This window comes from Sitophilus oryzae, unplaced genomic scaffold (genome assembly GCF_002938485.1).
Source record: "Sitophilus oryzae breed Bouriz unplaced genomic scaffold, Soryzae_2.0 scaffold_857_pilon_pilon, whole genome shotgun sequence".
NCBI lineage: Eukaryota > Metazoa > Arthropoda > Insecta > Coleoptera > Curculionidae > Sitophilus > Sitophilus oryzae.
Window position 1 is genome coordinate 3256083 of NW_022147480.1, and position 12523 is coordinate 3268605.

General features: G+C 34.1%; 1 protein-coding gene across 1 annotated transcript in view; it reads left to right on the top strand.

The window, feature by feature from the left end:
• The window catches only part of LOC115889992 (laminin subunit alpha), a 126615-nt gene that overhangs the window by 111380 nt on the left and 2712 nt on the right, over positions 1-12523 (top strand). The window contains exons 48-55 of the mRNA XM_030910100.1: positions 876-1522; positions 2817-3064; positions 3960-4043; positions 4475-4623; positions 7861-8103; positions 9586-9825; positions 10092-10199; positions 10385-10496. Coding sequence (XP_030765960.1) covers positions 876-1522; positions 2817-3064; positions 3960-4043; positions 4475-4623; positions 7861-8103; positions 9586-9825; positions 10092-10199; positions 10385-10496 — 1831 coding nt within the window. The remainder of the gene's footprint in view (positions 1-875; positions 1523-2816; positions 3065-3959; positions 4044-4474; positions 4624-7860; positions 8104-9585; positions 9826-10091; positions 10200-10384; positions 10497-12523) is intronic.

Genomic DNA, 12523 nt, shown 5'->3' on the forward strand with positions numbered 1-12523 from the left:
CTCCTTAATCTGTTTATTCAACAGAAATATTCAACTCCTTAGTCCCTTTATTCAACAGAAAAATATTTGAGTCCTTCCATCGTCCGTTTATTCAACAGAAATATAATACCGTATGATCGAAAAAAAAACGGCGCCAGTGATGGCTATGAAATGAAGAATGATGGATATGTAAATTTATATGGGAAATATCATCGATCGTCATTTCCCAGCCAAATGGACGCCGTTTTTTTCGATCATACGATATTTGGCTCCCTCTTTAGTCTTTTTATTCAACAGAAAAATAATATCTGTCTGATTCGTTAGACTGTTTATTCAACATAAATATTTGACTCCTTCGTTAGTCTGTTTATTCAACAGAAATATTTCACTCTCTTCTTAGTCTGTTTATTCATCGGAAATATTCAACTTCTTAGTCTCTTTATTCAACAGAAAAATAATATTTGAGTCATTCCTTTGTCTGTTTATTCAACAGAAATATAATACCGTATGATCGGAAAAAAAACGGCGCTAGCGAGGGCTAGGAAATGAAGATGATGAATTGAAGACCGATGGATATGTAAATTTATATGGGAAATGTCATCGATCGTCATTTCCCAGCCAACTGGACGTCGTTTTAATCATTTTATTCAACAGAAAAATAAAATTTGAATCCGTCCTTTGTCTGTTTAATCAACAGAAATATAATACCGTATGATCGAAAAAAAACCTGGCGCCGTTTTTTTTTTCGATGATACGGTATTTGGCTCGCTCGTTAGTCTTTTTATTCAACACAAAAAATAAGATTTGAGTCCTTCATTTGTCTGTTTATTCAACATAAATATTTGACTCCTTTCTTAGTCTGTTTATTCAAGCTTTTATCTTTTACCATTTTTTAGTACAATCTTGGAAGCGGCACGAAGAAATTCGCCTCAACCAAACAGTACAACGACGGCAATTGGCACAAGATTTCGGCAATCAGAGACGGCGCCCGAGGCAAACTGACAATCGACAACGACGAGGTGATGGACGTGACCCAAGATATCACCGGATCTGGCTTGGAAATGATCGAAACGGTTACTTTCGGAGGATATCCTCATCCGCACCCATTCAAAGACGTGACCAACATCAAATTTGACGGTTGTATCAACAACGTCACTATTACCGGTGAGCTGGTGGACCTGAGGAACCATCTCAAATCGTTTGACGTTACTCCCGGATGTCCTGCCAAGTTTGCTCCTTTGGTATCCTTTAACAAATCGAGACGTGGATATGTCGGTTGGGATCGTATCTCCATCGATAACGACCTGCACATTTCGCTCAAATTCAAGACCAGGGAGAAGAACGGACTCGTTTTCTACCTAACCGACGCCGACCAAAGTAACGGCGTGTCCTTGGCACTGGTCGGAGGTCACCTGAAGGTCATCAGCCAGAAAATCGAGCTGGTTTCCAGCGAGACCTTCGACGATGGCGACTGGCACGTGGTATCCGTTATCCATAACGGCACAATCTTGAGGATTGACTTTGATGATCTTGGAAACAAGGTGTAAGTACCATATGATAGAGATGAGCAAAACTGCGATTCTTAAATCGCAAATGAAACTGCGATTGCGATTTTTAAATCGCTCCAACTGTAACATGCGATTGCGATTTTAATATTTAAATATTTTACTAGGTATACAGGGCGTTTCAAAACAAATGCGAAAAACTTCAGGGGGTGAAGCCTTGTTCAAAATAAAGGGTAGTTTGCTTTATAAACGTTGGGTCAAAAGTCAACCATTAGGGAGATATCGCGGTACAAAGATGGCGGAAAAATAATGTTTTTATTTTTTATCTTGAAAACGAAAAGAGATAGACTAATGAAATTTTACGGAAGCATTACTGTTGTGAAAATACACTTTCTGGTAATTTTTCACTTTTTAAAATGAGTGGAAGGGTTGAAATAAACTACCCCTATCATTCTTGTTAACGAAATTTAAAGAAAAATCTTACCAAACACATGCAAAAAATTAATTTTGATAGTTTAGTTTATTTAGAAACTTTTTATCTCTTGTGTTTTTGATAAAACTCACCGATTTGAAATTAAAAAATAAAATGTAAAGCATTACATGTCAGGACAAAAAACATTTTTAGATAAAGAATCTAGTGGGCAGCTGTAATTTTTACGAGAAAAAAATCTAGTCGGTCGCTGTCACTTTTTAGGATGTTTCTAATATTGTTTTATTTGACATTACCCTACTGCAATACGTTATTATCTAGATTATTATTATTATCACTAGATTCTTAATCTAAAAATATTTTTAGTCCTGACATGTAATGCTTTACATTTTATTTTTTAATTTCAAATCGGTGAGTTTTATAAAAAAATACAAGAGATAAAAAAGTTTCTAAACAAACTAAACTATCCAAATTAATTTTTTGCATGTGTTTGAGAAGATTTTTCTTTAAATTTCGTTAACAAGAATGATAGGGGTAGTTTATTTCAACCCCTTCCACTCATTTTAAAAAGTGAAAAATTACCAGACAGTGTGTTTTCATAATAGTAATGCTTCCATAAAATTTCATTAGTCTATCTCTTTTCGTTTTCAAGATAAAAAATAAGAACATTATTTTTCCGCCATCTTTGTACCGCGATATCTCCCTAATGGTTGACTTTTGACCCAACGTTTATGAAGCAAACTACCCTTTATTTTGAACAAGGAATCACCCCCTGAAGTTTTTCGCATTTGTTTTGAAACACCCTGTATAATTATCTGTGTAGATACCTATAGCTTAACAGCTAAAAAAGTTGATAAAAATCGGTTCTTTACTATACATATCTATTATTTTTTTCTAAACAGAACAGACAGTACGCCTCCACCACTACACGTTCTCCATGCCACCATGTACGTGGGCGGCTTGCCACGTAGAATCCGACCCTTACAAGGTACCGTTGGTTCGGAGGAACCTTTCCATGGGTGTATCACCGACTTGACTGTCAATGGCAACGTGAAGAACTTCGCCAACACTACCGACAAACTGCTGGAGATTCTCGACAAGTGTATCTTGGATGCCGACTATCTGCCTACGGATCCATCAGTCCATTTACGTGAGTTTTACATGAGAACTGATGCAAACTTTTAGAACTGCATTTTCTGACAACCCTCTGAAATATGTTATCTTTAATTATACAGGGTGTTTCAAAACAAATGCGAAAAACTTCAGCGGTGATTCCTTGTTCAAAATAAAGGGTAGTTTGCTTTAGAAACGTTGGGTCAAAAGTCAACCATTAGGGAGATATCGCGGTAAAAAGATGGCGGAAAAATAATGTTTTTATTTTTTATCTTGAAAACGAAAAGCGATAGGCTAATAAAATTTTATAGAAGTATTACTTACTTATTAGTTATGAAAACACACTTTCTGGTAATGAGTGTAAGGGGTTGAAATAAACTACCCCTATTATTCTTGTTAACGAATTTTAAAGAAAAATCTTATCAAACACATGCAAAAATTGATTTGGATAGTTTAGTTTGTTTAGAAACCTTTTTATCTCTAGTGTTTTGTCGATAAAACTCACCGATTTAAAATTAAAAAATAAAATGTAAAGCATTACATGTCAGGACAAAAAACATTTTTAGATAAAGAATCTAGTGGGCTGCTGTAATTTTTTTAGGAAAAAATCTAGTCGGCCGCTGTCAATTTTTAGGATGTTTCTAATATTATTTTATTTGACATTGAAAAAATTACCAGAAAGTGTGTTTTCATAACAGTAATGCTTCCATAAAATTTCATTAGTCTATCTCTTTTCGTTTTCAAGATAAGAAATAAAAACATTATTTTTCCGCCATCTTTGTACCGCGATATCTCCCTAATGGTTGACTTTTGATCCAATGTTAATGAAGCAAACTACCCTTTATTTTGAACAAGGAATCACCCCCTGACGTTTTTCGCATTTGTTTTGAAACACCCTGTATAACAACCTGCATATATTTATATTATTTCAGTACCGGAATTGCCGCCTATCGAAGAAGCTACATTGCCTCCAATTACTGAAATTCCCATTGTGACAGAAGATCCGTTCCATCATAGTAAGTTACCTATTATTCATGTCAAATAAACTTCCGGCACAGCGTTGCTCACTTTTACATATTTTCTTTTAATCAAAATTTTTTAGGAAACAAAAATAAATTAATTATAAATATAAAAACAATTATTTACGTCGACAAAACTCACCTCCTTAACAGCACTTAAGGACTTAAGGGACATAAATTACTACCGCTTTTCCGTTCAGAATATTTTAATAAAGTTGCGAGGAGTTTTTTACGACTATTAAGCTATCTTGTCCACTTCGCACTAAAAGAGGTTCTAAAAAGAACAATGTTCGACTGCAAGGTCTGCTAGTAAAAATGTTTAAGCTTAAAGAATCACAACACCATTATTCAGTTAAACCAAAAACTCGTAAAACAAAACTAAAGTGTCAAAACGAAGAAGAAATACCTAATTTTTTTTTGTTTATTAGTAAACAACGCCCGTGGTGATGGTGGGTTGGACGTACTGCCTGAATCAGGTACGCAACAGCCCAAAGTTGAACAAGAACAGACAGAAAAACCTGCGGTTACACCTGCAGCTAGAGGGCCCGTACCAAGGCCACCACTAACAACACCTAAAGTAAGAATTAAGGATTCATACAAATGTCATAAAATTTTTAAACTGTGTTTATACTCTCAAGTAGTTTGTGCAAACCCGTTGTTTCTTAGCTTCAATTTACTGAGGTGTTCATTAAGGAGACAATGTCCTGTCAAAAACCCCATGACATTCCGAAGTTTCTTCTTAGGCTGTATTCCGTTGCAAAACCAGGCGAACCAGACCGGTAAACTACGGTAAAGAGCGGTTTCTGAAAAACATCGGTTTGATACGGAACGGTTTGGTAAAATACTGGAAATGTCAAATGTTGACGTTTTCTAAATTTCAATACCTTTATTATAAAATTTATCTTTTATGCATTTTTAATGTACATATTCTCTGCTTTTACGTTTGCTTCTTCTTTTCAGTGGATTTTAATATTGAAAAGTACTTTATTAATAAACTGTTAAACTCGTTCGACTGCTCAAATGAAGATTTGCAGGCCAATATTAAAACAGATCAATAATAAATAAACAAATCTAATCAATATTTATATTTTTATAGCTTACAAAACATTCACGATTACTTGTCTTGTTTTTCATGTTTTCTTTAAATGTTCCATGTTCCTGACTCTAAGAAACAATGGCTGCATGATAAGTTTAAATGGTCCTAAAAAGTCATTCTAGAATAATATAATAGAATAGAATAGAATAATTTATTGATGTCAATACCATACAAATAGTGGCGTACATAAGTCAAAATATAAAATAAAATACATATATAAAACACAATTAACTTAAAAATTAACACAAAAGACATAAAGTTAAAACCATCATATTAGATGGGTATACAATGCCAGTTATATATTCTAGTTAATACATTGTAATATAAATATAGGGTGGGAGTTTCCAGTTCCCACATTCTGTTGTAGAAGGAATTTCCATCAAGTGAGATTAATATGTATATCACTTGAAAGAAACTCCCTCGTGTCATACAGTGGATTTTCAAGTAACCAGCCACGAACCCTGCCCTTAAACACCTTATCGGACAATAGTTTATACCCATCCGGGAGTTTATTGTAAAACTTCACACCCCAGTATCTAGGTCCATCTCGAGACCTTTCTAATCTATGTATAGGGATACTGAGGTGCTCCGCCCTACGAGTGTCATGAGAGCCGTGCTGAGCATTTGTGGGATATTTTTCCGTATTGGCTTTAACATATAATAGATTTTCCAATATATAAAGATTTGGGAGAGTAAGTATATTTAACATTTTAAAGGTTTCCCTGCAATCATCCCTGTAGCCCAATCCTCCGACAACTCTCACAGCCCTCCTCTGAAGCGCGAAAACCCTGCGCCACTGAGGTGCGTGACCCCAAGCCAAAACAGCGTAGGACATCACAGAATGAAAAAGAGCGTAGTAAGCCGTCCGCAATACGCAACAGGAAACAGTACCTGACAAATTACGCAGAACGGAGAGCGCGCTTCTTAGCTTCTTGCATAGTTGCTCAATATGAGCATTCCATCTCATTTCACTGTCCAACTGAACCCCTAAAAATGGAACAGATTCCCTGGAGAAGCGACAGTCCTCAGGCACACTCCTCAAAGAAAAAATTACACAGTTTGTTTTGGCCTCATTTAAAACTAGGTTATTTTTCCGGAACCAGTCAGCCGCCCTCGCTTGAGCGTCATCCGCGCTTCCCTCTAGGTCTTTTAGTTATTCTATTTAGTTAATGAAATTTATTTACCTTTACTGCCTACCTCCATTGCTTTTGGATGTAAATACAAAATATTATTACAAATTTTAGAAATTAAATGAGAATTTCACTCGGACTTCCAATATTTGCTTGATTTCTGTCACATAAATGACATTGATTGACAAACAAAGCCGGAAAAACCAGCCTTGTCGCGCTGGTTAGTTTGGTGACAGTTATAACCGAATTTTTCAGGAACCGTGTTCCGTAATAAGAAAGCTTTCAAGAAACCGATAGAAACGGAACATATAACCATACCCAAGGTAAGCAACGGAATACACCCTAATTATGTAACAACCGGATGACAAGATTAATACAAAAGAGTATAGGCTTGGTGCATTCTCCGCCGGTGCTGCCACCATCGGAGAATATCGTAAACAGCTAATACTTACAAATAAACGAGTTTAAATAGCGAGAATACAAAAAAAATATTATTTAATCATTCTAAAAGTGTTAGGAAGTATAATTTGTGAAAATTCTAAAAATAAAAATAAAAAAGTAAATATTTTGATATCTTCAGAAGAGAGAGAGAGAGAGAGAGAGAGGTCTAACTTCTAATTATCCCAGTTAAAACAACTAAAAAGTTGTTTTAACTCATCTAAAAAGATGAGTTCAACTACGGTAGCGAGCATAGCTTTAATCACCGGTTTTGCTAGTGGGGAATAATTGGGGTTATTTCGGCTATAACGAAATTTTTTAAAGGTACATAATTATAATTTTAGAAGATGTTCATAAAACAAAACATTTAATCACTAGTTGATTAAAAAAGTATACCATTAATATTGCAAATTATATTTATCCTCTCATAGTATATGTCTATTTAATTCTTTGATTATGTAATGAACACTTTGTTTACTCACTTGTTTCGTCGAACTGCTTGAATCCATTTTTGCTTTTGATCAAATCGGTGTGAGAAACTATAACGCTATAAAATGTTGTTTCGAGCGAGTTGAATATCCGGGAAAGTTGAATTATTAAATGTTATTGCATCCAACAACGCCCTAATTACGCTCTCCTTTACGCGTTAACATTTTTTCGGCAATTCTATTAACATTTGAAATTGTCATAACGCGCGCCTAGTTGGAATTCTTTTTCATTTATTTTTTACTACTCGAAACAGCGTTACATCATACAAATTTCGTACCTGTGCACTAGCAAAAAACTAAAATACTTAAAGATTATGAAAAAAAACACGATTTAAATTTTATTTTAAAGCGATCAACATGACGGCGGCGTGAAATAGGTACGGATAACTTCTGATTTTTGCCGTTGAAGCGCTGCGGTCGGAATTTGTTGAAATCAACTGAAATGCACCAAGCCTATACAGAAGTCAGTTAGTTACTCAGAGTGGTGAACACAACTTCTGACAAGCAGCGTCCGTTTAGGTTTAACGCCAGAAGTGTTTACAAAAAATAACTATTTTATTTTGTAGATTTTTCTTGCAGTGCAGTGGCGAAAAACCCATAAGGATTTTTTTGGATAGATGCATATTATTATAGAACATATATTTTTATTTGTCCTGTTTTAGCCTGCTCAATCAGGATGTGCCTTGCCAGCCAATCCTCCAAGAGAAGATCTGAAGCTAAACGGACACAGGTTCGGAGCTCAACCTAACAGCAGAATGGAATACAACACTCCGAGGGGCAAATTCAGGAAATCCTTCGATTTTTCGTTGGAATTTAAAACGTCAGAACCGAACGGTATTCTTTTCTACGTGTCTGATATCAAGGGCCACAAACAGTATGCTTCCCTGCTTCTGTCTGATTCTTACGTAAGTAAATTTCCATATTCAGAATGTTTATGTATTAAGGTGCGTCCACATTGCTCGCAAGCAGGCCGAACGAATACGTGAAACACGAAAAACATGGTAAACGGTCGGAGCGAGATGTTCGCGGCGCTCGCGGTGCTCCACCTGCTTGCGATCACATAAAATGCCAGTTTCGACTGTTCTCTGTCGCGGTACATCAAAGAGATTCTTCGAAGCCATGCGAGCATACTTTACGGCGCGGCGGTTCGAAGCGCTCGAGCTTTTTGCGTTGTTTGTTTAGCTTTTAGTTTGGTTTTATTCGTAGGATTCGGTATTTACTGCAGTATGATGATACTACCATGAGATTTTTCTTCTTTTTTTGTTCAGAATTACAAATATTTGTGTTTTGTTCTTGGATTAATAATATTAAATATACCTTTAATAAAATATAACTATATTTATATTGCCCACTTATCTTAATCTGATCTTTGAGAACTTTATTTATATTTTGGCATACGCCTAGTACTATTTTGGAAATGTTTTGCTTGGAAACTTCGAATAAATAACCTAAACTGGTATGTGAGTCTCCAGTTGCAAGGAATCTTAATGTTACGGTTATCTTTCTTGAACTCTTTCTTTAACTGGAATACATTTCCTAAAAGTTGTATTTTTTCTTTCTATACGGGGGCCAACTAAGTTAATAAGTCTTTCAAAATGAGTAGAGGACATGCGATAAAAATTATTAAAAAACATTCTCTCTGTAAATCGCGTAGAAGTTTACTTTGACTGTGTTGGGATCTACTTTTGAAATTATAAGGCATCTAACACCGCCTTTTTTCCTCGTTGTCTCCTTCGTTTTGCAATAATGATCGCACTAGCAGCCGCTATTAACAATAATTCGATATATATCATCCATGTCCGAACAGCACGAACGCAACAATATTACAATGAGGACGCCGTTGCTTGCGATCCGAAAGATCTTGAGAAACACGACAAACAGGAAGCGCAAGCACAATCAGAAGCAAGAGTGCGATCAGGATTACGAGCAATGTGGACGCACCTTTATTAGTTGTATATATTGAGTAAAAATGAGTAAGGAAATTGATGGCACTGCGAAAGGTCCCAATATGGCTGACTTAACTTCCGGTTGATCCTGATTAGTAGATCTCCACCGTCGCGGGTTCGAATCTCTGTGGAATGAACCTTTTGTAATTTAATATTGTTATTAATATTTTATATAAATCCTTTCACACTATTTTAATTATTGTCAAGACAATCGAAACAACAGTTTCATTAATTGTATCTAACATTCATCAACGATCAACGAAATAATTAAGTAGTTACATGGTTGGTTGCTGAAATGGTATATGATGACTATGACATAGAAACAAAAACTTTTTTAGCATTGATTTTTTCCTATAAATAAATAGGCAACTACAGCCTTTTTGAACTTCTACTTCTACTTTATTATATGTATTGATCATAAATTGATGCACACAATTTCAGCTGGTGTTCACATTCAAAACCGAAAATCCTCCTTTGGTGATCAAGTCTGATCTGGCTTACAATGACAACGAATGGCATTACGTACAGTTTAGCAGGCAAGGCTCGGAAGGCAAACTGATAATAGACAACAAGGATATTCCTGGCAGAAGCGTTCACAAGACGCAGACCTTGGATCTTCACATACCTTTCTACCTCGGAGGAATCCATCCGGATGCTACAGAGCAAGTCTTGCAAAATCTGGTAAGTATAAACTCGTCCTCTTTAAATATCTCACACGGTACAAAAAATAGATTATATAAAAGGAAAAGTAGATTATATAGTTGCCGCCAACAATAATTCAGATTCGTATAAAAAACGTCTTTCGCATATTTAACTATTCTTAATTTTAATAATTTATAGTTCGTTAGTAAAAGAATGATTTCAAACTCTGTCAAATATCAGGAAACTAACAAAATCATAAGTCGTGACATTACACTACAACTTTACTATATGATATTTTTTTTCAGAATACCACAGCGCAATTTAAAGGCTGCATTAGAAATTTCCATATGAATAACAAACCTATGGAGAACCCTAAGGAAACTGGAGTTATACCATGTTCAGATAATGTTGAGGTAAAGATTAAATTAATGTAAAAATATTTTTTATTACGTTTATGATTAATTCGTTATGCTTTTTGTTGACCACGTTGACCACTTTGTTAATATCATTCAGGACGTAGAGTGTGATATGGGTTGCATGTATTTTTTATTATTATTAATGGGCTCAAACGATAATTAGTTTAAAATGTTCATTTCAGTTTGGTACATATTTCGGTGGCGGTCCAGGTACTTTCGTCAAACTGAAAGAAAGGTACAATGTAGGTCAAATGTTCAATATTAAGATGGACATCAAACCCAGAGTAAACTCAGGTGAGTTGGTACATTCATATTTTTCACTTCATTCTGTTAACTTGAGTTGTATTTTTTTGGGTTCCGTACCCAAAGGGTAAAAACGGGAACCCCCTATTATTAAGACTTCGCTGTCCGTCCGTCCGTTCGTCTGTTACAAAGGTCTATCTTATGAACCGTTATAGCTAGACAGTTGAAATTTTTACAGATAATGTATCTATGTTGCCGCTATAAGAACAAATACTAAAAACAGAATTAAATAAATGTTTATAGATAAAAAAGTACTTTCACTAAACATTATCTTTTAAGTAAGAACTTTATATAGAATCTTTCAAGTCCTCGGTGGCCGCGTGGTTAAAGCGTTAGGACTTTACGCTGCTGTGACGTTGGGGCCGTAGTAAGGCAGGTTCGAATCTTAGTCAAGGCGACTTTTTTTAGTCTTTTTTTTGAAATTTTACTTATTTTTACATATTTATTTTTACTTTTTACATATTTATTATTGATAAATTGTACTGAAGCTGTGGTTGGTTCCTTATGAAACATCGTTGAAATATTAGTATTTTAATAAAGCACGCTTTTAGATGTTTCAAAAAACTTTTAATAAGAGTAACTTTTACTCAACATATATGTTTCGGCTTGTTAGGCCTTTTTCAAGAGTTTTTTAAGAACTAATCGTCTAACTACACTGTAACTATATATATTTACTATGGGGGTGGGTTCAGAGAGTTTACAATAGGGGTAATAAAAAATGTGTTTAGAAATCCTTGTTGGTCGTTAACATTATTTTCGTTTTTAACAGATTTTAGTATTTGAGTATGCTTGAGGTCAGGCATCTTATTAATTTTGCCTGGGCTTCCATCCTAGGCATTGTTTCGTTTATACTTTGACTTGTTTTTGCCTTTATTATTTGTCTAAATTTCTTTTATTTGGTTAATAGTTTTACATCCTACATTGAGATATTTGATAATTTGTTACAGTTAAATTAGAATGTTGAAAGCATGTTAAATTGTCGATATTGTCTTTAAATTGCGAATGTAATTTTTCATTAATATTTTCTTTGTTAATATTTCATAGTTTATAGTTTAATAGATTAGTAATGCTTCCACTGAGCCCAGAGAATTTAAAAAAGAGTTAAATATTATTAAACAAATCGCCATCAACAATGGATATAAATGTTCCCTTATTGATAATATGCTAAAGAAAAAACAAAAGAAAATATTAATGAAAAATTTTTATTTCGCTAATTCTAAAGACAATAACAATTATCGACTTTTAAACTACATTCCTAATTTAACTAACAAAATATCAAATAATCTCAATAAAATAGGTTGTAAAACTATTAACGTAAATAAAAGAAATTTAGGTCAAATTTTATTAAATAATAAAGAAAAAACTAATGTCAAAAATAAGTCGGGTGTATATAGGGTGGATTGCAATGATTGTGATGCCGTGTACATAGGCCAAACAGGTAGAAATTTAGATATAAGGATTAAAGAACATGTAAAGTCTATTAATAATCTCCAGCATAGTTCTGGTCTTGCAACTCATTGTATAGTAAATAATCACAAAATTAATGAAAACTCAATTAAGTTACTACACAGAGAAACAAAAGGTAGATTGGAAATTTTTACAGATAATGTATCTATGTTGCCGTTATAAGAACAAAATACTAAAAACAGAAAAATAAATGTTTATACGATAAACAAGTATTTCACTAAACACATTTTTAAGTAAGAACTATTATAGAATCTTTCTGAAGTCCTCCCCCATAGTAAATGGTTAAAGCGTTAGGACTTTACGCTGCTTAGACGTTGGAAAACCGTAGTAAGGCCTAACAGGTTCGAATCTTAGTCAAGTTGACTTAAAGTTAGTCTTTTTTTTGAAATTTTACTTATTTTTACATATTTATTTTTACTTTTACATATTTATTATTGATTAATACAATTTTTAGTAATGTGTTTCTTCATTTTTTTTAAAATTACTTATATACGAAAATAAGTTTATAATAATATAGTGTCTAATGTTGTATAGATAATGAATGGTACGGA